At 48.0% G+C, this 25,279-nt stretch overlaps 1 protein-coding gene across 4 annotated transcripts; it reads right to left on the bottom strand.

The window, feature by feature from the left end:
- Positions 1–763: 763 nt before the first annotated feature.
- On the bottom strand, positions 764–16,591 carry CCSAP (centriole, cilia and spindle associated protein). Of its 4 annotated transcripts, XR_012622497.1 has the most exons (5): positions 15,605–16,591; positions 6,690–6,973; positions 6,211–6,412; positions 5,831–5,933; positions 4,720–4,806 (listed from the first exon to the last, which is right to left on the bottom strand). XR_012622497.1 is itself a non-coding variant. In XM_074818486.1 (3 exons), the coding sequence occupies exons 1-3, from the start codon at positions 15,906–15,908 to the stop codon at positions 4,633–4,635; spliced, it is 762 nt and encodes a 253-aa protein (XP_074674587.1). In that variant the 5' UTR covers positions 15,909–16,591; the 3' UTR covers positions 764–4,632. The 4 variants fall into 4 exon arrangements, 1 of the variants encoding a protein (XP_074674587.1); XR_012622496.1 differs by lacking the exon at positions 5,831–5,933 and having other exon boundaries at positions 4,676–4,806; XR_012622498.1 differs by lacking the exon at positions 5,831–5,933 and having other exon boundaries at positions 4,679–4,806; positions 6,302–6,412.
- Between the last annotated feature and the right edge of the window lie 8,688 nt (positions 16,592–25,279).

The following is a 25,279-nucleotide window of genomic DNA, read 5'->3' on the forward strand; positions in this document are numbered from 1 at the left end:
TAAGGACTAGGGCTGAGGTAGATCTGTCTAGGCCTCTTGGAGCATCTGGCTTCAGAAGTTAATGCTTAAAACAAGCTGAAGCACAGGGGAAGATGCTTCTCCAGACTGTTAGGTCAATTTGCAATTGACCCATCTCAACCATGCTTTGTGTTCAACTAGGTACCTCATGGCTCAAAAGTATACAGCTCAACTCAAAAGTCCTTACAAAATGAATGCTATAAAAACACAGATTAGTCTAACTCATTAACATGATATTCTATATGCTAAAGGAATTAACACTATACAAATCTCAAGAAATAGAGTCTAAAGCCAGAGTAAAAACACCAAGTCTTTCATTTACTATAGAACCAGCAGCATAGAGAACTTCAGTGTAGCCATCCTTCAATAGCTTAACTTTCCCTTTTTGCAAGATTGTTCTTAGTGATGTAGCTTCCTCTTTTGTCCCCATGTTACCCTCCTTTTCCAAAGTTCTAAATTAAGATTATCAAAGGCTTCAGTAGCCAGCCATATTTTAGGCTCTTTTTTCCTTTCTTAGTGGTAGAACAAGCCAGTGAGATTGGGAAAGGGTATTAAGAATCTGAGGGAGAGTAACAGGAGGAACACAGGAGACAAGCTCAGCTCTCAGCTGGACTGGTACTTGTAATTTAACTCTTCAACCCAACACCAGCCATTACATCAGCCTGTCACTTACTTTCCAGGAGAGAATGCATGGGACAAGCAGAAGGCTGAAAACCTGAGACCCCAAAATACACAGTACAAGCAGTCAAGGCACTTTATGTCACTCATTTTATTCACATATACAAGTTGACACTACACTATTAAATACAGACAATACAGAAGCAGTAAAAACAAATACTGTTTAAAAACTTTAAAAAACACATATTGCTTCAAGCTTAGATGGTATTTCCCTATTGTTTTTAAAGTGAATTCAGTGCTAACTATAGCTGAGGCAGCTTCCCATTTACTTGTACCCCTCATTTTCTAGGGCCTACTGTCAAGGTGTTGTTGAGTCAGGCTCCATATATGGCTTTGCTGCTGAGTGCACTGAGCTGGAAAATAAACTGGAACATCCAGGTTACCACACATAAGGCCCTCAGATTGCTAGCTTTTGGTCCCTATCACAGTAAAAAAGAAGTCAGAGAGGCCTTTAGAGTTCAGTGGCACTGCATTATACCATAAAAAAAATGAGAACAGATACTTCCCTACATGTTAAAAGTTTGATTAAAATGTGCATTTGCTACCCAGATAAAGTTCTTACTAAAAATTCAGGTCTGTCCCTCAGTTTTGTTAAGTTTGGCTCTTAAGTTTAGCCATCACCTTGACTATCTCAGCTTCCAGTGAAAAAGTCTGTGCAAAGATATGACAGCAGTGACTGAACAGGCATGCTACTGTATTTTACAGGGACATTCTTATGCAGTTTTCATTGTAACATTTTACATTGTAAGCACTAGTCTTCACAACACTATAGTTAAATGGCAGCATTACACATTGTAAAAGTCTTGTTTCACTTAGCTAAGTACTTTCAGAAAAAAAGGAATAAACAGTTATTTTAATGAAGACTTTGGACAACTGAGTATTTAACTGTGTTCTCACAAACAATGTTTTACTTCTAAAACAGGAATGAGAAGTGTTCATCACTTGGCTGAATTCAAGAGTCCATGCAAGACAAAATTCAGAACTTACTCAGTTGATAATGGTGACATTCACTAGGTTTTCCATTTTTTAGTGAGTCTAATTTGATGCAAAACAGCCACATCCTCTAAGATCTATGGAATATAGTTAAAGCTTTTACACTTGAAAAGCTCTGCTTTCTAAGTCAATTGGCTTTTAATTTGTTAATGTCAACACTAAAATAACAGTTTTCCAGACTTCAGCCTGGCACATGCCAAAATATTTTGCATCTACAATTTGCAGTGATCAGAACTATACTATTTCACAGTCCAAGCAAACCTACTAGCCTTTTTTTTACTCAAATAATGCCCAGATGCAGGAAGGCTACCTGATTTGCAGAATTTATCCCTCACTTCAGGCATTACATCACTTAACCCAAGATAGTACCAGCACAGCACCCAGCATTATTTTTAGCTACAGACCATTTGAAAAAGCATGACAGTGACTCACATGACCTGATTAGTGTCACTACTGTCTTCTAGCAAATTGTTTTGGTGGGGATCAGCTCTTGACTAGACAAGGATAAGACCTAGATCATTTCCTCAGTTCACAGCAGCTTTGACAATGCTGAAGACTCTCATGCTCTGTAGAACACCTGAACAAGCCTGTTTGAGATGTTTTAAGTCTGGTACCCAGTATCCAAGGCAGAAGGCATTTAAGCCTTCTAGAATTCTTGGAAAGATCAACATCTAATGGGAGATCCATCTTATCCAAAAATGGGTACTTAAGGCAGGCACATAGTCATCTTGGCTCCTCCATTCTCCATGCAAAGAGAGAACTGCAGAAGCTGTCTTTGAAAGCATGGCAAGATGAGTCCTGCCCTACACAATCAAGGAGACTGTTTAATGTGACAGTGCACTGCAGGCACAGTCCATCTGCTGCAGTTACATAAAGCCTGCAAAGCCTGTGGGCAACAGGGACAGGCAGGAGATTTTATTGAATAAGGCTGTTAAACACTACTGAGTTAGTGCTTTGATACTGTTGTTCAAAGCTAGGGTGGATTTCTGAATTGAAACAGCATCAAAGCAACATAAGCATATTTACAGCAGCTATTTAAAGAGGAAAACAGCATAAAAGGAAATTAAAAGAATCTCATATGGAATATAAAGGCATCCTCAGTTTGCCTCAGTTTTGGGCACTGTTCTGAAGTTTTAGGAAGTTCTAGCCTGTGGTTTACTTAAGAGTTGGAATACAGTAATTTTGCTGTGTGTAAAACATACATTCCCAGACTTAAAAGCTGTAAGATCTCTAGCAGGTAGCCTGAACAAGAGTTATCTGTATTTTTATAGCTATATGCTTAAAAGACAGGTAAAAATCAGATTATGATTTCATGGATTCTAGGACATCTTGGATTAAAATTAATGAAACCTTTACCAATATAATGTAATTAACACTAGGAGGCAGCAGTGCTTGGTCCCTTTGCATGATTACTTCCAGTCAATAACACATAAAATCAAACTTTCCACTCAGCATGTAACTCTGTGTTGCAGTAGTAATTCTAGAGTCCTGCTTACTGAGATTGTGGAATCAAGCTAAGACTAGTACAGGTTTCTGCTGCAGAAGTGTGAGTGTGCTTCCTGTGAGAAAGTGTTCAGTCTGTAACACACAAGCTTCAAAACACTTGAACTGAGATAACTAACACAGAACACATCTGAACAAAACTTTGAAGCTCACAACTACAGCAATAATCTGCCTAAAGCTTAGTTACCAAACTGAAAAAATTAATTTACAGCAACTTGAGGGGAAAAAAAAACCACCAAGGATATCACAAACAATGACTATCCCACTATGTAGAAGTAGGACCTACAAAGTGAGAGTGTTCAAGCTCCATTATATGTTCTTGTTTACTAAAGGGTACATACCCTTCCTTCTTCCCCTAGCCCTCACCTCCCTGTAGGAATAAGGAGTTCTGCACCAAGTTTGAGAAGCAGAAAGCTTCTCAGAACTTCATCTACAAGCTTTATCAACATGATTTTCAAGTTTAAAACTTTTAACAGTATACTTGTACAATACTACCAAACGGAATGCATATTGCACTCTGAGCCCCACTGAGCATAATAGATATTCTTAAGTGTTAAAAATAGACTTCATTAGACAGGAGCCAGCCCTCTCCTTCAATAAATGCATTTACATGATTAAGCACAGAGTAAGGGTGACCACAAGCTGAATACAGTGGCACAACTTGATACTGGTAGAACAAGCAACTGCTTTTTGAGCAGCAGCTATCAGATAATGATTGTCTACATTAGTTATTTGGTACAACAGGCACAGCAACAGCAAAACAATCCTGTAGCTGTTTCTTGCCCTGAAAATTAGTAGTTTATTCTAATGACCTTAGAAACAGGAATAAAAGATAACATCAGCAGATTCACTAATCAAACAAGGTTTTTTGAAAGTTTCTATATACAGACAATACTTGGTATTTGCCTGCCTAAAGCATCTACATTTATTAGTGCTGTTTACCAGACCCACTGGCTTTCCTGTTGCCTGTCAATATACTTATTTTGGTAGAAGTATTAAATCAAATAGTACTATAAATGCAAAGGCACCTCCATCACACCTTTAAAGTCTTTTCCCAACACCACCTCCCTATGACTTGGGTTTTTAAAATAAGGGACAACAGATTATTTGTTACCAAGATCAAAAAAGTGTTTGCTTTGACTCCCTGTATGCTAAGGTTCCCCCCCCCCCCCCCCCAAAACAAGTCAACTGAAGCATTAGAAAAATTCCCAAAAGGGGAATTGTTTAGAAGTTTGGGTAGCTATATCTAAAAGCGTCTTCAAATGTTATGGCTCCAACGATACACCCCACTGTGAGGTAGGTAGCCAAGATAAAAATATTGTAACAAATATTTTAACAGCTGGAAACTCCCTATAAAAACCTTGCATAAATAGTTTGGTTCCTTGCACCAGTGTCCTGATATGCATAACTTCTTCTGAAGATGCCTAAGGGAATCCAAATTCACCGAGCTCTTGCTGAGTAGCATCTCATATATTCCGTCATCCAAGGGTTATCCGGTGGGGAGGACTTTATTCGCCAAGCTTTCTCTGCTTCTGCTGATCGTACTCGCCTCTGAGAAAGCTTCCTTTTCTCCACTTGCCTCCTGTTCTTTGCTCGCAGAGCAGATTCATGAATCTAAAAGACCAGAGTGAGTATTACAGCAGGAAAACAGCCTAGGAACCCCCTCCAGGAAAGCTAAGGATCACTTTGTATTTGTCCCAATCCCCATCCTGAAGAAACAGGGTTTGCTAGCAAGATTATATTTTCTTCAATAATTAACAGAAGAAAATTTTTCTTCACTAAGAGAAGCACAGACATTTATAAAAATGCCTCCAATTCTATTCTGCATTACTTTCCCACTTCACACTATTAAACAATTCCAAAAATGTTGAATGTTTGTCTTACTCTTGACATACTCTAAAAACCTCGATTCTCCTATTTCTACCATTTAAAATTCTTAAATACCCCTCAGTATGCCCAAGCATCCCTTAAAACCTAAGCCATAACACACCAATCCCTAGAGACTCCTTCCTAAACACTGAAGAACTTAATTTGACACACCTACATACATTTTTATATTAATAAATTATCGTATTTCCCCAGAATTTAATCTTAAGAGCCAGCTTCTATGTTTGCTTGCTTCTATCTCCAGATTTACAACTCTGTCTCCCATCTCAATCAGGGGAAGTAACACCTTTCAAACATTCAAGAAAAATGACCAAGCCAGCCAGTAAGTCAGCTCCCACTTAAAGAAACATCCTTAGTGACACAGCACTACCTCACAGGAAGTATTTTAGAAGTGTCCTGTCCATTCACTCCAGACTTAAGACCTGATCTTAGGGGGTTCCATGTTTCCAACATAAGAAATGTTAGAAATCTTCAGAAGTATAAATATTTCTACTCAAGTCAGGCATCGGCCTCTGTCAGGCTTCAACCTAAAGCACCAGTCAACAATTTCCACCACTGAGCAAAGCTCAGCAATCCAGTAACAGTGTCCGTTATCAGGAAGGGCAGCTTCTTTCAAGAGCTGCAAGGCCCGAGTCCCTCATTTCCCTCAAAGGGTTGCGCTGTCCAGGAGGGAAAACACTGAGCTTCAAACCCCTTCCAAACCAGCCCATCAGAAGTCAGCTTGATCTTCTACACCAAGAATACCACCCACCTTAATCCTCAGATATCTTGGGTCATAGATTCAGACTCTACATTAGCAGTAAGATAAAGACAAGACACTGGCAGGGATACATTAATGATTATGCTTCGTCAGCCTAGGGGAGTTAAAGAAAAGGAAGAAATGGATCTGTTGTAACACTCCAACCTTAGTATTTCATGCTAAGCCAGGAAGCAGACCCCACTAACAGCCGAATTCTGGTGCTGTCCAAGACCATATGAATTTTATTTGTGTTATTTCCCTACTATTTACATCAACCCTGCAACCCATCAGCCATCCGACAGACCATTCTGCTGTCAGCAAAAGGTCCCCTATGGCAACCCGCTGAAGCCAGCTGCTAGACAGACATTTTAGCAGCAAAGCAGCATTCGTACCTTCTCAGTGAGGCTCCATTCCTAGGAAGGGCCCGGGCCCCAGCAAAAGTAACTCTTCCACAGCACAAGCGCTACCCCAGTGTTTATATACCTGTGTGCTGTGGGATGCCTGGTGCTAACTGCCTGCTTGCTGCTTTTCTCTTGTTTTCATGAAGTTCAGAATGGAGAACTACATTTACAACAGCCAGTTTTGCTGGTAACACTGTAACAGCCAGAAACAAGAGAGCCAAGTTTTAATCAGAACTTGCAAGTATTAGTCAAACATGGTTTCAATAACAATTAACAGGTAAGAACTATTTGATTTGGACATGTCAAACCTCTTCAGGTTTATTGCTAGAATTTGTTTTTTTAGAATTTATTGCTAGAATCTCCATGCACTCAAAGGCATCCCTGAGAAGTTTCACCCAGATACAAGATATATGTCTTATCCAGGCACTAACTAGTCACTGCCCTTTAATGAAACAGAAGCTTTTGCTTACTTCGTTTGCTGAAGCAGAAGCGCAGACATTGTGAGTCTTCTGGCTTCCTGTATCCGTCTGTCTTTCTCCCCACCCATACAGAGCAAATGGATGTTTATTCTCCTTTGGTGCATCTGTCTTTTGAGGACTTTTGGCTGATCTTCGATCATTACGACTGGACAAGGCACTTCGACTCGGACGTCGTCCCGTACGGCTGGTTTTGTCTGCTTCCTTTACAGAAGTGTGTTCTACAGTTTTTTCTTGCTCTTCCCTCTGCTGCTTTTCTTGATCTTCTCTTTCTTTCTCTAAAGAAAAAAAATTATACTTTAAGCTTCAATGACAACATATTAATGTCTGATTTGCACAGCCTCTCTTAATACATCATTGAAGCTGTGCTTTTATTAGAAATGGGAGAAGTTATTACTTCCTTAGCAACAGATGTATACCTTGCTTAAATGCCTTCATTCTTTCCTTAGTGACTACAATATTTCCAAGCCCATCCCCTCTGTACATCAGCTTTCACATATTTAAACATGCCTTTCACTAGTGAGGCTACAGATAACCAATAGCTCCAGGCAGTATTTTAAAGACTGTTTCCAGTGATCTTCTTTCATCCTTCCATCTTTCAGACAGCAAACAGATGGACTGCTGAATGCCATGTAGATGCTATGCCAGCCAGTCAGAGATGAAGTCTGGTAAGAGTATCTGCAATATTAAATCCCTCCTGTTATAAGCTTCCACTGAAAGAAAAAAGTGATTCATTTTCAAGTTCCCTGATTATACATCTTGATTATGGTTTTCTGTTTATGGAGGAAAGGGGAAGCAAAGACTTAGCAAGGGCGATGTCTGTCACTTTGTATCTGCTCTGTGAAGTGTGTTTTACATTTAAAGTACCACACTCCACAGGCTCTTCTCCCCCCACCTCCATGTTTTTTCAACCTTCCGTAACAAGGGTCCAGTATTTGTCCTCCAGGCATTGAGTATGTAGAGTTGGGTTTGTGAGGGAGAATTTAAAGTCTGTTTCATTGTTAACTGGCAGATGTAGATCAACACTGAAGGCTGAATCAGCATTCTGCAAGACATTAAATAATAAAAACACATGGAAACAACTGCTCCATAAGATCCAGTCTTCTTGCATTATAGAGCTATGGAGAAACTAGTTCTCCTTTGTGGTGCCTCACAGCTAGCAGTTCTTGATGTTTCATGCATACTACTACTTATATATAAAAATTTGGGTCTTAGACTTCAGATGAAGGAAGCCAGTAGCTGGTACAGCACTGCAATACTTCATAAATCTAAGAGAAGGGCTGGTAAGAAAGTCATGCCTTACAATAAGGTTGTAAGTTGTTCTAACAAGTCCGTTTTACAACATCATTAAATACAGTCAAGCAGATGTCTATGGATAACAGTTACTGACTGGAAAAGAACGGCCAAAGATTTTTCCCACCTTTGAGATCTGTAAGGTGTTACAAACTGGTGACACGAGGTCTTGAACTATTCTGTTAATACTAATCTAAACTAAGATCTTTATCAACGATCTGGATGAGGGTGTCAAGTGCACTCCCAATAAGTTTGCAGATGACACCAAGTTGGGCAGAAGCGTTGATCTGCTTGAGGGTAGGAAGGATCTACAGAGGGATCTGGACAAGCTGGATCCATGGGCCAAGGCCAGTTGTATGAGGTTCAACAATGCTCAGTGTCAGGTCCTGCACTTGGGTCACAACAACCCCATGCAATGCTACAGGCCTGGGGAAGAGTGACTGGAAAGCTGCCCAGCAGAAAAGGACCTGGGGTGTTGATCATCAGTCACCTGAATGTGAACCAGAAGTGTGCCCAGGTGGCCAAGAAGGTCAAGAGCATCCTGGCTTTTATCAGAAATAGCATGGCCAGCAGGACAAGGGAAGTGATGGTCCCCCTGTACTGGGCACTGGTGAAGCCACACCTTGAATACTGTGTTCAGTTTTGGGCCCCTCACTGCAAGACAGACATTGAGGTGCTGGAGTAAGTCCAAAGAAGGGCAGCGAAGCTGGTGAAGGGTCTGGAGCACAGGCCTTATGAGGAGCAGCTGAGGGAACTGGGGTTACTTAGTCTGGAGAAGAGGAGGCTGAGGGGAGACCTTACCACTCTACAACTACCTGAAAAGAGGTTGTAGCAAGGTGGGTATCAGTCTGTTCTCCCAAGTAACAAGCAATAAGAAAGAGGAAACAGCCTTAGGTTGCACCAGGGGAGGTTTAGACTGGACATTAGGAAAAACTTCTTCACTGAAAGGGCTGACAAGCATTGGAACAGACTGCCCAGGGAAGTGGTGGAGTCACCATCCCTGGAGATATTTAAAAGACATGTAGGTGTGGTGCTTAGGGACATGCTTTAGTGGTAGTCTTGGCAGTACTAGGTTAATGGTTGGACTCAGTGATCTTAAAGGTCTTTTCCAGCCTAAGTGATCTATGATTCTAATCAAATATACTGCTTACACTGCATTAGTGAAATAGAAATAAGACTTTCAAAAAATGTAAGTAGACAGAACCCTGTTTTAGTTCTCCATCCTGCAAATCTTCAACAGTAGTGTAGGCACGTTGGATGTGTATGCCAGACATGGAACATGACCCCTAAGCATTGTGGGCACAAGCAGACATTGTGATCTGAAGTCTCTGACTTTTAGGCCAACCATGCCTTTTATGTAAAAGGCAACGAAAACCTTTTATTAACTTAACAGCATAGCCATCCACTAGTAAGTGATTCCCTTCAAGGGTCCACCTTTGAGTATCAGATGCTGCCTTCTGCTAGACATACATGGTGATACATTCAAACTCTGCTGACATAGACATGCTGAACTTGTAAGTTTTCTGCCACACCATCTATTTCTGGTTGTGGTAGGGACCAGCTGCAAGCTACCACTGTCTGAAGTCTCCACTTTCAGCCACCACCAGCATACACTGGACTGGTATGTACGGAGGGAACTCCTCCACTGGTGTAGGACTTCATCTCATTTAAGGCTTGCTTACTTATTGAGAGGTTGACCACAAACAACTAGAACAAATTTTACCTAAGTGTCTTCATTAAAAGCAGGCTTGCCAGTCCTGTGACAAAATAGCAATCATCCTTGCTAATTGCTATGATTTAGCCAGGCAAGCAAGTACATGCCCAATCTGACACTGCTTTAATTTTGCCTCTGCATCCATCCAGCTCTGATGAAATGGAAGTTACCTGCCTGGCACACCAGTTAAGCATCCATTTACTCTTGCACTCACTTTGCACTTGTGGGGTAAAGACATGAAGACTTGCCACATGCCCCAGCACTCCCATAAGGCAAGCCTCACACTCTCTCTTGCTGTTAGTCTTGCCAGCACCTTTTCTACTTGCTGCCAACCAGCACAGAGGCCCTGGTGCTGAGCCCTGTTCAGGCTAGCCTATACACACCTCTTCCAAGCTACGAAGGTGCAGCATTCAGCTACAGATGATACTGCAGTCCAGCTGAGTATTTGGTTAAGAGTGGCCCTCAGCATTAAAGTATTTGGAGCTGTATTTGTTAAGAATTCAGTTGAGTGTCCCCACAAAACAACCAAGAAAATTAGTCAAGGCCAAAGGAGTGACAGAGTGAGAACAAAAAATGGCCAGATGAATATCATGGATCTAAATACTGGGTGCACATAGTTTCAGTCATTATGGCCAAGGCTGGATAAAAAGCAAGCAGCAGTGACCTCAATGTGGCAAGAGACCTGCTTTGCATAGTGTCCCGGGCTCTGGGACACAGCCTCACCTCTGACAAAGCAGCTCATTGATCATAGCTGCAACATGCAGCACAGAGCTATCCCCTTTCAAAATAGTATCCACGCTTCTCTAGAGAGCCCACTCCTAAAAAAGGACTGGCTAGGCCTATTATCAGAAGGAAGCACTGTTTTGAGAAAATAAGAACACTGAAGGGGGACATACTGCTGTCAATTCTAAAACCAGAGTGCTTTTATTTTGGGAAGCTGTTCCATCCTCCATTCATGGGAAAATGACATCTTCATTCTCTACAAAGGAAAATGGAACAACACTGAGTTCATGAGCTAGGTTGCATTTAGAGACTTAAAGACACAGGAGAGTGGGGACTCTTCAGTTGTATGCATACTCTAGCTTTAAGATACTACTTCAAGGCAACAGCCATGCCTGGGGATGCTCGCTAGGATATAGTTCCAGCTGGTGCAGAAATGATTGAGTCAGCTTGTCCCAAAATAGCAATAAAAGCATATGGGTAAATGGCACACTGAGTCCTGTGCACAGTATTACAGTAAATGCTGTATGGCAGAGCATACTATGGCACCTTATGAGCACCTGCTATTAGAGCAGGTATTTCAATGAATTCACTCCTACAGTGTATTTATACAGAGCTCAGTTGGTGAAGGCACAAGGCAGATTTTTAGCAGTTATTTTAAACCTTTTATTTAAAACTGTAGTTTATATCCAAGCCATTTCGTTAGGCACCCCTTTTCACAGGAAGGTAGAAAAGCAGCAGTGGATAGCAAGGAAGGAGTTAGACTCAGCTCCTCAGGGAGCCCTACCACCAGCAACACCTACCCATCTCCTCCTTCCCATGCCATGCACCAGCTCCAGCAGACACAGGAAACTCAGAACTGACTGGCTGCAGCATTACAGGGATTAGTCAGGAGAGAGAAAAAGCTAGGAACATCTAAAACTGCATCATGGATGCTAAGCAAAGCACACTGAACAGGAGGGGATTAAGTGCTTAGCAGGCAGAACAAAGCTGCCAGGCCCACCCAATATGGCTGTTGAAAGCTCGGGCCCAGAGGAGGTCACTTAAACCTACTGCATTGCCAGCCTGTGTAACTGCTCCCCTCCAGGGCTCAAGCAGGAAAAGCTCAAGTGGAGCTTCTCTCCCTCCCACAGTGCTGCATGCTCTATGGGGCAGGCAGGATTCTCATTTCAAAGGCCCTGCTGACTTACAAGAAGTATCAACAACCTTCTGATTACACCCACAGGTCCTCAGGGTCAACAGTATTATCTCTATATAGAGATGTCTGCTCCTTACAGTGCTACCTCAGGTTCAGGAGAAGCACTTTATGCTTAAACTGCCATGGGCAGAACTCAAGTTTCCTGCTTTAGTACAAACACCTCTCCTAACAGGGCAGGTCTCCAAGGCCTCTTGAAGAGGGCATATACTCAGTTGTGGGTATGGACTACAGCTGAAACAGACCACATCATCATTGTTTCAGGACAGATCTTGTATAAGGCAGTATTGGAGCTACCAGCAACACATTGATTAGATTTACACAAGCTTCATCTGCAGCAGAGTTCTGAAAGCAATGGCTGGCTTGGCTTGATAGCAAAGCTTGCTTCCAAAAAAAAACCCAAACCCAAAACTGGAGCAACTTTGAATCACAGTATTACAAACACCTAAACTGACACCACTGCCTTCTCTGCCCCCCTGCCCCCCTCCCCAAGCTAGTACTTTCCCATGTTCTTGGGCCAGCAAATATATCTGCAACATCATGGCAGACAAGATCAGGGAACAGGTTTGAAATTGGATCTTCCACTGAGTTGCACTAATCCAGATCAGCCACTTTCCAACTACTGTGTGGCAACTGCTTTGATACCAGCTTGTCAGTGCTGTCATTTAAGACCTCTGCACAAAAATGCTGAAGGCGAAATGGCAATAAGGATTGAAAGATGCCTTCATCCTGCATGTGTGCGCAGCGGTATCATTTGACAAGCAACAGGTCTGACAGCAGTCCTGCTGCCAAGAGCTCCTGTCTTTCACTTACCAGCCCACTGGGATCTGTTGACAGTTTTGAGCATGTGTCAACTAGACCAGTTGACTGAGGTCAAGATTTTGTTGGATTATGTTTAAAGCACATCTGTGCTTGGACACATTCTACAGAACAGTTCCACAAACAGTTGCCACAAGTGAGGGGCCAGAACAAATTAACCCAAAGTTGCCCCCAAGCACACCTGAGTATCACTCAGCTATAGCTTAAGCATGAGATAGTGTGACAAAACACATTTGTCCTGTGAGCTCTCAGGTGTTGCTGGTAGTAGTTTAGACCAACACCACTAAACCTTAAACTCAAGCTGCTTACATCAGCTTTCTCTACACATACCGGAAGCATTTACAAACTGCTTTACAAACACACACAGGGTCATCTTAATGAGGGAAAGGAGCAACCATGGCCCCACAGACCAGTACAAATGGGCTTTATCTCAGATACTGAGCAACATTAGTGCTGGTCAAACATGCTTGGCCACACACGCAGTAGATACCACTCAGCCAGAAATCAGGTCCCCCACAGAACAGAGGGAAGCAGCAGTAGCCAGGTAACAGCCAGGATGCTGCAGCATGTAGGTGGATGTCAGATTCAGAAGACAAAAGATGTCATCAGCATGAGCACACTCAGCTACCCCCACAGCACTTCAGTGCAATTAAGTTCTTCCAGAAAAAAAGCAGTTGAATAATGGTAGATTCACAGAGTCATATTTCTATGTTATCTCCTCCACATGTTTTAATTAGTCAGCCACTGAGCAGAAGAAACATACATCCTTAGAACTGGCCAATACTGAATGAGTCACTTGCTTGTATATTAGCATGTGTGCTAATATACAATAAATTTCCACTGAACCCAGCTGTCTAAGCAGAGTTGATTTCAGTTCTTTTGCTGAGGACCCAAAGCTCTTAAATACTTGCAGAACTTAAAAATATTTGTCCTAAGCCACTTGGCAAAGAAATTAAGGTTAAGTACAGATTTTCCTCCCATAAGTGTAAAATAGCAAGGACATAATAGAACATTAGGTATTCCCATACAGCAACCATGGCAAAGTTGCATCAGCTAGAGGCACAATTGCCCAAAACGCCACAGATTGAAAGGCCGCTGTTGCTCCACAGTCCCTTGCCACCAATACAGTGATGACGACACAACTATGCATGCACTGCATAGTCACACACACCATCACTGACCACATAAAGCACCTGCACGAGCAGTACATCCACAGCTGTCAAGCTTTTATCCACTGTCAAAACCAACCCAACCAGAATCATGCTACCAAATAACTCCAGTCGAATTTCTTCCCAGAGAGGGGTCAGGGAGAGCAGCAGGGAGCAGGCCAAGGACTGAGCAGAGTGCCCTGGCCAGCAGCCTCTAGCCTTGGCAACTGCAGGTCCCATCTGGATTGTAGCAGGCTGCCCACTCAATCCACTGGCTCAGTGAGCAGAATGATGAAGTTCTGGTCCCTACCACAACTGCCCAAGATCGGCATGTGTTCAAACTGCACCAGAAAAGGTGTGAATGCCCAGCTCTGAGTGCAGCTTCAACAGCTTCCACCCTTCTCCCACTAGAAGCCAAGTCTTTTGACTGCCCATCAGGACACATTGTCTTTTCCCACACAACCGCTCCCTGCTCTTTCGCAATTCCTTAGCGCTGCTTCTCACTGAGATGCTACTTCTTCCACACATACTCCCCAGTGAAAACTGCCTCAAAGCCTGCTTGAGGCAAGCAAGAATAGACCCACTAATACTTAGTTACACTCTGGTTAAGTGGGGCACTCCCATCACTGCACAACCTTGGGGAGGTGGAGTGCATTACCCTGGCAGCCCCCATATGGAGCAGGATACCACAGGCCCACCCAGCCACGAGGACAACAGCTCACTGCAAAACCCCACATCACCACCAGGCTCCGAAACACCAGGCCTCTTGAACAGATGACAGCATAGCTGTGTAGCATGGTATTTTTAAGGACAATGAATGCAGTTTAGCCTTGAATATCAGAATACAGACCATTCTGGTAAGCTCAGGCCCCAAGGGACATTGAAACAGATTAGTGTCCCCACTCCAAACAAGCACATCAAACGCCAGAACAACCCCCTGGCAGCATGAGGCTTAACTGAACAATTCTCAAGGATTTGCCCTGCTACTGTAAAACAGATACCCAAACAGAGCCCATTCAAAATACATTGCAAAACACCTATCAATGGCTGCCAGATAAAGTTTTCTTTCATTATAAGAGACAGTATCCTATGGGATGAAAAAAATACCAACTGGGGAAGCCTGACAGTGTTGTTACCCATCTACCCACTGCGCACAGTTAATTCTTAACACAGTTAATGAGACATCAAAAGGCAAGATATGCTACAAGAGAGCAAAATATTATCAGCTCTGCACCTGCTTAGGACTATAGAGTTGTCTGCACCCAGCTGCAAGCCCAAGAGCAAACCTCTGGTAGAATTAAGAACCGAGCGTTCAGCTGAGAGATTACGCATGCAGATCCAGGAGAGCAATCGCGTTAAGCACCAGTCCCTGGCACACCATCCAACTCAGCGCTGCTTCTGCCGGAGAGCCCGCTTACATAACTGCGGAGATGCTCCGCTCCCATGGCAACAGTTTACATAAGGGCTGTGACTCAGGATGAGAGTTGCCACCACTTGGCTCTTTACAGAGACGCCCCCGATGCCGCAGCCACGGCTTCTCCGCAGGCCCGGCGCGGATCCGATTAACGGCACTTTATCGCCTTCGGCGGGGAGAAACGAGCGCCTCGGGAAGTCCCGGGGCCGCCGCTGACGAGGGGCTTCACCGCGAGGCCTTCGCGGTTTGGGGGGCACCATACGGGGAGCTGCGAACGCCTCCCCGGCCCCCCGACACGACCCGCGCTGCCGCCCTCCTCGGCGCTGGCCCTGCCGCACCGCCGCCCTCCCGCCGGCACCGCCCGGGCTGGGCCCGCGGACACCCCCGTCCCGAGGCGGGGAAGGGGGAGACCAGTCAGGCGGCTTCCCCCAAAGCGGGGCCCGGGGAAGCGGTAACCCACGCCGCGGCAGGGCCGCCCGGACGCAGCCGTCTGACATCCCTCGCCAAGGCGGGGCAGGGTCCCGCCGGAGGACAGCGGGGGCTCGGACCGCAGGCCCATGACCCCGGAGACACCCCCTCCCCGCCGCCATTACCCCCGCTCCCTACCGGGGCTCGCCCGTCCCGCCTCGCTCGGCGCTGGCGTCGCCGCCGCTTCCTCCTCCTGCACGGCTGCGGGGCTGCCGGCACCCGGCGGCGGCGGCGGGGACCCGGCGGCGCTGCTGCCGCCGCCGCTGCCGCCGCTGTCCTGCTCCCAGCCGTCCCACAGCCAGGGCCGGTGCGCCTGCTCCAGGAGGCGGCGGCTGAGGCGGTAGCGCAGCAGCTCCAGGTAGCACGCGCCGCACGACTCCCACTTGGGCTCCTTGAAGCGCTTCATGTACTCCGTCTTCACGCGACGCGCCGGCACCACCATGGCGGGGCCGGGGAGAGCAGGGAGCGGGAGCGGGAGCCGCCGCCGGGAGCCGCCGGCCGAGCCCGCCCCCTCCCGCTGCAACGTTTAAATCCAAACAGCGGCGCCCGGCCCCGCCCCCGCCCGCCCCGCGCCAATCGCGGCGCGCCGCCGCCCCCTCCCCGCCCGCCACCGCCCGGTGGCGTCACGGCGCGCGCGGGCCTGTCACGCGGGGATGCCTGGCGGGGGGGGGAGAGGGGCTGCACCGCCCCGAGCGGCCACAGCGCCCCCGCGCGGCGGGTGAGAGAGCGGGAATGGGGTGAAATTAAAGGAAAATAAGAGTAGAATGAAATGAAATGAAACGAAATAAAATAAAATAAAATAAAATAAAATAAAATAAAATAAAATAAAATAAAATAAAATAAAATAAAATAAAATAAAATAAACAAAGCCCCACAGCACTGCCGACCCTCCCCCCTCTATCCCCGGAGCACCGCCCAGCGCCAGGCCCAGTCTCGCCCGCAGCAGAGCCGCGAGGGCCCCCCTCGCACGCTGCCGCCCCCCCACGCCAGAGCGAACCGTGCCCGGGCCGGCACAGGGCGGCGGTGCCCGCGGAGCTGGGCCCCGGCGCCGCAGCGGGGCGCTGGAGCCCGGGTGCTGCCCCGGCCCCGGCTGAGGCGGGAGCGCCCCCTGCTGCCTGCCGCGGGGTCTGAAGCCGCGGGGCACGTGCAGCGAGTCAGAACTGATGCGTTTGCAACGACAATTCCTTGTTTGTGCGTCACACCGGCGGGTAACGGTGGGTTTGAGCGCTGCTTCTGCCAGACAGAAACCGGAGGGCAGCGGCAGGGCGCCTGCTGAGGGGAGGCGAAGGCGACTGCAGCAACAGGGATCTTGATTTAATCTGCTTTAAAAACCCGTCTCCAGGGAACGCTGGAACAGGATCCGCCTCACCCAGCCCCGCGCTGGGCCGCCGCGGCCGCTGGGGAAATGAAGCGCTTCGGAGATAGATGCAGAAAGCGGGGCGGCCTCTGCAGCCACCCCCCGCCACGCGGCCGCGCCCCGCTCCGCCGCCCCACGGCCGCGCCCCGCGGCCCGTCAGCCGCGGCCGGGCGGTGCCCGCGCTCTCTCCTGGCGCCCGAGTCCTGCTCCCGCGGGGTGTGGCTGTGCCGGGGAGGGGCGCGCGGCCCATCGCCCCCGCCCCGCGGCGCCCTCCCCTCATGCAGCCCCGCCCTCTGCCCGGAGGTCGCCGATGCCCCATTTTGCGTGGCTGCAAACCTCATTTCCCCCCACCATGCGCGGGGCTCGGCACAGCGCCTCTCCGGTCGCCGCTCCAACACACGGGGGCACTGATGGATTTTCAGAAACACTTCTAGGGAACTCTTTTTTTTTTTTTTTTTTTTTTTTTTTTTAAATAAGGAGGCAAACAGCGTTTTCGCCTTGCCTTGCCTTGTTCCTCCCCTAGCTGGCACAAATGAAAAAATGCAAGCTGACACAGATATCCAGGATGGAAGATGCCGGCCCAGACTGTTCAGTGTAACAAAAGTGCTGGTGGCTTTACTGTGAGGGGACAGTGGGTGCACAGAGCACCCCTGCCTGTGCAGCAGATGGATGCAATCCCCGATACAGCTAACGTAACCAAACTGACTCACTTTAGTCGACGCTCAGGCCGAGCAGAGTATAGCTCTCAGCTTCTACATGCACCGGTTGAAGGCTTTGCGACCCCGTGGTGCCCTGGCAGGAGTGAGAGGGGCACAGATGTTGCCTGACCTTTGCAGAAGCGCTGGGATAGTCCCCTCCAGCCCTCACAGCCCCCCAGCCCCTGCAGTTACAGCAACAGCCCCGTGACAGCAGGATACTGGGCAAATCCAGGGTCCCCCTCTGCAATTCAGGAAGATGCAATCAGGAGAGGCCACCAATTGCACTGGCATCCAGGGCCTGGCGCTGCAGCCAGGCACATTGTACAGCTGCATTCATAAACCTAATAGGCTCCATTTTAAATCCAGTTAGAGCTTCTCCAGCTCCCTTCGGCTCTGCCAGCTGCTCTCAGGGGTAGGCAGCGATGGAGCTACAAGGGAGCGGAGCCTGGGCAGCATATCTACCAGGAGGACGGTCACAGAAATACCAGTCCTGATGTGCCTACCATCACACAGCAGTTTCAAAGATGAGCGAGGAGCCCCTTCTGAGCGTGCCTTCTCACCACGCTGTGCCGTGCATGGTGCCCTATCCAAGGCAGAGGTACAGGAGCCTTGCCCACACGCTTCGCTGGAAGAAAACCGGGCAGATGCAGCAGTTTTCCCCCTCTCAGTGCTATCCTGGGGATTACATTTGGGAGCTGCCTTGCTCATTCATTATCCCCACTGAGGGCTCCAGTGGCAGCTGGGTTGTCCCTGCTGCCTTCTCCCATTGCCCTTAGTACCTCTGTGGTCCCACTGCGGTCCAGCCATGCCCTCAGCACCACCTGCTCTAACGGAGGGCGTTTCTTGGAAAATAACAGGGGACAATTGGTATAATAACACCTGTAACTGAAGATGGCACTAGAGAAGGCTGCTGTAACAGTGCTGGCTAGCGAGGAGAGCCAGTCACTCCCCAGTTAACTGGGACTCTGGTTTCTTATTCTCATACTCCGCTCAGTCTGTACAAGCAGATGAGATTAGTGGATTTCATATGAATGGGCAAGGCCTGGGGTTTGCAGCCTTTGCTTTCCATCTAGAGATTGTTATTTTGTACAAAATGTCATTTTGAGCCAACCTGCACAGTTTCAGCTTGGCAGTTTTGATTATGAAAAGGCTGCTGTTGTTCCCAGGTATCATTTTAGAGCAACAGTCGTTTACATCTTTTCCATCCCAAAGAACTTCTGTCCACAGTTTAGGAAGGCACAGCTATATCAGAGAAGAAAGGGTTCACTTTTCTCAGGGCTGAACTTCTGGGGTGCCCATAAACCTGCTGCCCTGTCATTAACCCGTGTCTCAGCCATCACACATGAAATGCCAGAGTGACAAACACCAGGTCCTGGCACGCAGTCTGTCGGTTCCCATTTTCTGCATTTTTTCACTAAACTGCACTCTTCAGGGCAGGCATCTACTCTTCATATCAGCCTGCAAGATGTCAGCACTTCGTGAATAACACAGTATTGTAAGTAGGGGCCTCCACCCGTCCTCTCCATTGTACCATACTGGTTTTAGGGCCTCTATCCCTTGCTGGCATGAACATGAGTGCCCAGCCGCCCATGTGCTACAGGGTAAGCTGCACCTTCACACTCCCACTCCAGTTTCTCCTTTGCAGCACAACCCTCCCGTCTGACAGTTTGCACGCACATCCCACAGTGCCTGACGGATTGACAGCAGCCAGGCTTGGAAAATTACTGGGGACCGCTTGTATAAAAATACCTGTAACAGAAGCATGCAGAGACACCCAGAGATGCTGATGTTGAAAATCACATGTTACCTAAGGCTGATGCAAGCAGCAGCAGTGGCTGTCAGGCACATTCCCCATGGCCTGCCACAATCAATCTTCAGGCTTACAGTGCAGCAACTACCAGGGAGCAGGGCGCAGTGTCCCTCCAGGCCAGCCACCATCCCAAACCAGCTCCAGAGACAGTCAGCACCTCTTGGGGATGATGCTGAGACTGTCCTGGGTGAAGGACAATTCCTCCCTCACCCCTTCAGCTAGAGCCAAGCAGCTTCACTTGTGCCAGACAAGACTCATTGCCTGTCCTCAACACAGCAGCTCTGGATATTCTCAGCGTAGCTGTATAAACACTATTATTTTTTAATCCTAATGAGTTTTGGCTTCGATACCTCATGTCAGAGACTTCCATGGGCTGAGAGTAGCCAGTTATTAAATGATTCCTGGATGAGGAACTACAATATTTATGAGGCTGATACTAACACAAGATACTAACAACATATACACTCTCTTGTATATTTTGCCAGGTTTTCCCCTTCATTAAAAAAATAAAGACACCATTTGAACCATAACACTGAAATTCTAAACTCTAATTTTAAATTTTCATTTAAAAGCACTTTTCCCCTGAGGATCTTAGTTATGCCTCTTAATCCTTATTATTACTCTCCTACAGGTAGCAAACCAGGTGGCCACATAGGTCCAGAGTTTCAAACCACAGCAGATGGCCAATCAGTGCCAAACCCCAGGAGTCCTGATCTCCTCCACTACCTCCATTTGAATGGGAGCACCAGAGCTTCTCACCAGGGAGAAGAGCAGCCTGGCCTGGGAAAGAGTCTTATTTCTGTCCAAAATAACCATGGCAAAGTCAGCAGCAGAGAGATAACCTGACTTTTATGCAAAAAGTAGCAGGTAATGAAAAATGAGCATGGATGTTATTTTGCAGAGTGTGGTCACAAAAAGACACAGGGTAATCACATGGGTAGTTTACACACGGTTTTGACTTGCAGTCTTTTGCCATTGCACCTCTCTCTGGCTCCAGGCAATAAGGGGGGTTAGCGGACAGTTTATATGTAGTAGGAGTGGAAAATTACATGTCAACACATCTTTCAGATTGGCAGACTGGCTTTCAGCCAAAGCAGGAGCTGTCATGATCTGAAATTGGGCTGCTGAGCTATTGCTTGGGTGAAGTCTGGAGGAGAGAGAAAGCAGGGAAGAGAAATAAGCTGTTTCTCATAGAGAACTGTGTTTTTAAAGTATTTAACAGCATAAAATCCGAACCAGCAAGAATATTTTGCCAGGCAGGGAAAAAACACAGGTGAAACTCTGCTTTCACCTAGGTCAGTGAAACTCTGCCAAATACTAGGGGTAGCCGTCCCAATCGCTTCACAAAACAAGCCATCGCGCTGTTAATAGAAGCCTGGTTAATCCTGCAGATGTGGGTTCTTTGGTTTCATGGGCTATTATCCCTTTTAGGTCTGCACCATCTGCCCACAGGGTAACACTGTCATGAGAGAAGGATCGGCGGAGCCGATTCAAATGCTTTGCAGAGCAGGTTAGCCAGCAGTAGTGCACTTGGCTACAAAAGTCCCCCAGAACTGCCTGATATTGTTATCCAGAGCTCTGGGAAATTTGGTCATGGCCAGCATGGGCTGTGACCTGATGGGGAAGCCCTGCAACCCCTCTTCCAGCAGCTCTGAGCACAAATTCTGTTAGTTGTGCAAATTTCACATTTTTCTTGGAGCAACTTGAAGCTTTTTACCATTACAGCTCTGAGTGCCTGTGCCTCCAAGCACAGTTCACAGCAACCTCAGCAGCTCCTCTGAGCCTTGTTGAAGGTTCACGCTTTCCATCCACCTTTCTAAGAGGTGAAAAGAGTGATGCAGCTCCTTGGGCTGTGTGCTAGGGATGTCCAGGAGCAGGGAGAGACATCTCTTGCTGCTGAGTGTCCTCTGGTTGCTGCAGCTCTGAGCCCTGGACTGGACACCCAGCAAGGCTGGCTCCTCACCACGTGGTGTGAATGCATCTCAGCTCTCAGCTTAAAAACTGTTACGGTGGGCAAAGAACAAGGTCCCTACCGGTATCAGCCTTTTTTTCCCCTTTCTTTTCTTCTTGGCTTCTACTCCTTAAGGTTGCAAGGTTGCACACCATTGCTGACAGGTCAAGGGGGTCCACGGTGCTTGTCAAGGCACTGCCCCCAGCAACACATTTGCAGGCTGCCTACTCAGAGAAAAATCTAAGTTTACATGCCAGCCAAAGAAGCAGCAGGAGAATCGGGAGAGATTCCCCACCTGCAATCTTTTTATCTCCTACCTGAGTGGCCCCAGTGGCCAGCAGGCTGGCTGGTGAGCCTGGGTCGCTGCCCAGCTGCTGCCTGTCCCATGGCCGAGGCGAGGAGCTGGCTCCTAGCCGTGCAGCACCCCATGGGCAGTGCAGGGGACCCCGCACCCAGCTGCACGCCATTCCACCGTGGATGTGGGTTTCCCCGGAGGTGAGCACAGCTCCTTACAAGCAGCGGGGGCATGGGTGGAGGTGGCTTCGTGCCAGCAGCAGTACTTGCCCCGCACCATCCCACTACATCCCTTCTTCCCAAGTGGCCAGTGAATGGGGTGTAAATCCAGATTCAGCTGCTCCCTGAAAATCCACCTGTATTCACTTGCCATGTCCAACCAGCACAGCTCTGTGGCTTTGTGAATGCACCCCCCTCACACACTGCCTTCCCACTTCCCACCAGCTAGCCTCTCCCCCCTCCAGCAAAGTAACCCTTGTTCCCCCATGTCGTCCATCAGATCTGCTTGCATCCCCCTGGTCTGTGCAGGCTGCCCACTTGCCATTCTTTCCTACAGAGCAAAGTGTGTTTCTTCACAGCTGGACAGCAGGCAGACCCAGGAACTGTCACTTCTCATGGATTTCCTGGGTTCAATCCTGCTTCAGAAAACCAGGTCTGGGCTTTCTCATGCCTCTGGGCCCTAGGCCCTTCTAGCTCATTCCTGCATCTCTCTCTCTCTCTCAGGAGCCTGCCCAGTGTTGGGGACATGCTGATTTACTCCCACAGGGACAGGGCTGGCCCCACCTCTGTGCCCAGCTCCCAGGCTTCCCTCAGCAGAAAGAGCAGATTTGGTACAATGCTCCAGATCATGCTGTAGGGACAGCCACTGTAGCCACGGTGAGGAGGCAGAGGAGTGCTGGAAGGCAGTTTCCATGTATGTGTCCCCTGCTTTGGTCCCCTCTGCCTTCCCTCACCCCCTGTTTTGCTTTCTTCCTCTCCCTCTCACCAGCTCTGCTCCACACTGTCATCCTGGCCACATCTCCACCAGGAACTGGGAGAGAAGCTGGTGAGGTGATGGGAGGTATAATGCTGTGGTAACCTGCAGCCACTTCTCCTTCTCCATGCTTAAAGGGGATAGTTCAAAACAAAGAAACCCAGTCTGGGAATGTCTGGGTTCTGAATGTCTGTCAGAAATATTTCTGAAGTTCCCCTGAAAGAAAGGATAAGCAGGGATTGAGGCAGTTCTCCATGTGGAGGGATCTCACTTCCATAAAAAAAACAAGGCAGAACTAGATCATGCTCCAAGTGGCAGAGCCCAACACATTCACTCGCAACATGCAAGGCATTGTCAAGTTCATGGTCTCAGTAACACCTACAGGATGCCACCTCCATGAGCCAAGGCAGGAGGCAGCCTGTGTGCACCCATTCAGGGAGAGGCAAGTAATGGAGAAATATCTGAGCCCACACTTTCCTCCAACCTTATCTCAAGCTCATAATGCTGCACAAAGCTGTTCTCTGCTCATACTCCCTTCCCTCTGGAGCTCTGGGACAGCAATCTGGCCACTGGTCAGGATTACTTTTACTGTTGCTCCTGTTCGTGTTCCTTTTTCAATCCCAGGCACATCTTCCTTTCCCCCTTTCACCCGTGGACCACAGTGCAGCACCCAAGAGGCTGGTACAGCATTTGCCACAAGCAAGGGATTACAAATCTCTGGCATGGACTGGCCACCTCTGAGAGCCAATCCGTCACTGGGGGAACACAAATTTTGGGGGAGAAATGGAGGCGCCTGTTCTGTAACCTGCTCCCCATCTCACAGCACTAAGGGAGTGCTGCTGAAATGATCAGCTCTGAAAGATCAGTGCTTCAGACCATCACCGCTGGGCTAGCATTGCCTCTAGTGATGGGGCGAAAGACGTTCCTGTGGCTTTGGGCAGGTTTTTCCAGCATAGGAACCCACACGCCTCACCATTCCCCACGTGCAAACCTGGCACCTGCCTGTCATGGGGCCCAGTGCTGGTCCTGAATCTAACACCAGCCCGTACAGTGATGGGCCTCAGTTTCCTAAGAAGCAAACTGATGGGTAATAATAAATACATTGTGGAAAATAATTTAATGCTTGAAAAAACTTCACGTAATTTGCAATGAGAGGGCTAAGGAACAAGCCCAGCTGAACTGCATATTCCTGAATCTGATTTTAAATGCCAGAAATTAGTGGCAGCTCAGTGTTGACTCTTGGCTGACTTCACTGTCAGTTTGTGAAATCTGTGTAACCTTATCTCATTGTTCCTCCCCCTGGAAACGGTAGCTCTTCAGCACAGAATAAACCTCACCTCAACGTAAATTCCATTTATGGACGACAGTGGCACAACCGTCTTCTCTGAGATCATCCATTGAAGATTGCCACAGCCGTCTACCTTTTTTCTGAAGCACCTCCAGCACCAGTTCAGAAAAGCCTGTGTGTTAAAAGCTCTTCCCCAGCCCACCTAGAGAAGCAGCCTCAAAGGACCTGCTGGCTCCAGCTGAGGATGAGGGGTGGAGGAGGACACTGTGATGGGGCAGGGGGCGGGAGGAAGGCTATGTGAGGAGCTCCCCGAGAGGGCGTTTTCCTGCCCTCAACAGTACCTGGCGGTGTGCAGGAGTCCCAGCCTCTTGACAGGGCAGTGCTGTGCCCTGCCAAGGCTCAGTCCCAAATAAAGCCAGTCTCACTGAGGGCTCAGCTCTGAACAGGAAGAGTGCCCAGCTGCTGAGCTGAGCTTCTAAATTTCTTCCAAAATTGCACAGGGGCAGCAGAAAGAAACTGGGAAATGGTGGTCGGGAAGGCGAAGGCAGGCTTGGGAACCATGAGCAGTCGACTGGGGACAGGCTGATGGGTCCCCCTTCCCTCCCCGCTGGCACCTTGGTTTGTCCTCTTCTCTATCCATTTGGGAAGAGTCTTGGCTTGGAGGGTGAGTAGTCGGGCCCCATCCTTCCTGCCTCTCTTCTGGAAGCTGCTGCATTCTCTGACTCTTTAAGTGAGAGTAGGGGGGACCTCGTGGGGAACCTTCCTGTGGGGAATGTGATGGGAGTGTGCAGTCTGGACTCGGGGAACAGCATCCCTAATATGGTCTCAGCCACGCTGACTGGCTGGAGGCTCCTGGGGGAGGAATGGAGCCCCTTATAAAAGCACCCAGGTCCTCCCATGAAGGCAAACCTCCCTGGGCTTTTGCAGAGCTAGACTGAGGCTTGCTTGATATGGGAATTCTGTTCGCCCTTTGGAGATTATCCAGGCTTTCTTGGGTTTCACATGGTGCGAGGTGATGGCCTGAGCTGTGCGTGACCTGGTGGATGCCAGCAGAGAAAGCCCCTTTTCAAGCAGCACGTGGCTCCTGCCAGTGTCGCTCTGCGGAGGAAACCTGCTGGCACCCCCATGCCATGGGCACCCTGCCTTGCTCCCTGCTCCTGGCCACCACAGCGACAGCACACACCTCAAAGGGTGCAGACCAGTGCCACCATACCAGCCCCCACCTTGTTTTTCCCCTCCATGGCAGGACCTGCAGCAGCTCTGCTTTGTTTTTCCTTCTTCTAAATCTGCCCAAGTGCCCATTCGTGGGCTACACCAATCACCTCATCCCATCCATATCCTAAGCAGCCTCCTTGGCCCTGGAGGCCATGCATGGGACCCCTTTTGCCCTGCAATGCCGGGGGCAGCTGGACCCTACCCGTGCCAGCGTGCCCAGCACACAG

This window comes from Strix aluco, chromosome 3 (assembly GCF_031877795.1).
Source record: "Strix aluco isolate bStrAlu1 chromosome 3, bStrAlu1.hap1, whole genome shotgun sequence".
Lineage (NCBI taxonomy): Eukaryota > Metazoa > Chordata > Aves > Strigiformes > Strigidae > Strix > Strix aluco.

Excerpts from the sequence above, each read along its gene's own strand:
- CCSAP (XM_074818486.1), bottom strand. The coding sequence starts at position 15,908 with ATGGTGGTGCCGGCGCGTCGCGTGAAGACGGAGTACATGAAGCGCTTC. Across the intron at positions 6,974-15,604 it reads GGCGGGACGGGCGAGCCCCG|AGAAAGAAAGAGAAGATCAA; the intron begins GTAGGGAGCGGG and ends TTTTTTCTTTAG. Across the intron at positions 4,807-6,689 it reads CTTCTGCTTCAGCAAACGAA|ATTCATGAATCTGCTCTGCG; the intron begins GTAAGCAAAAGC and ends CTGGTCTTTTAG.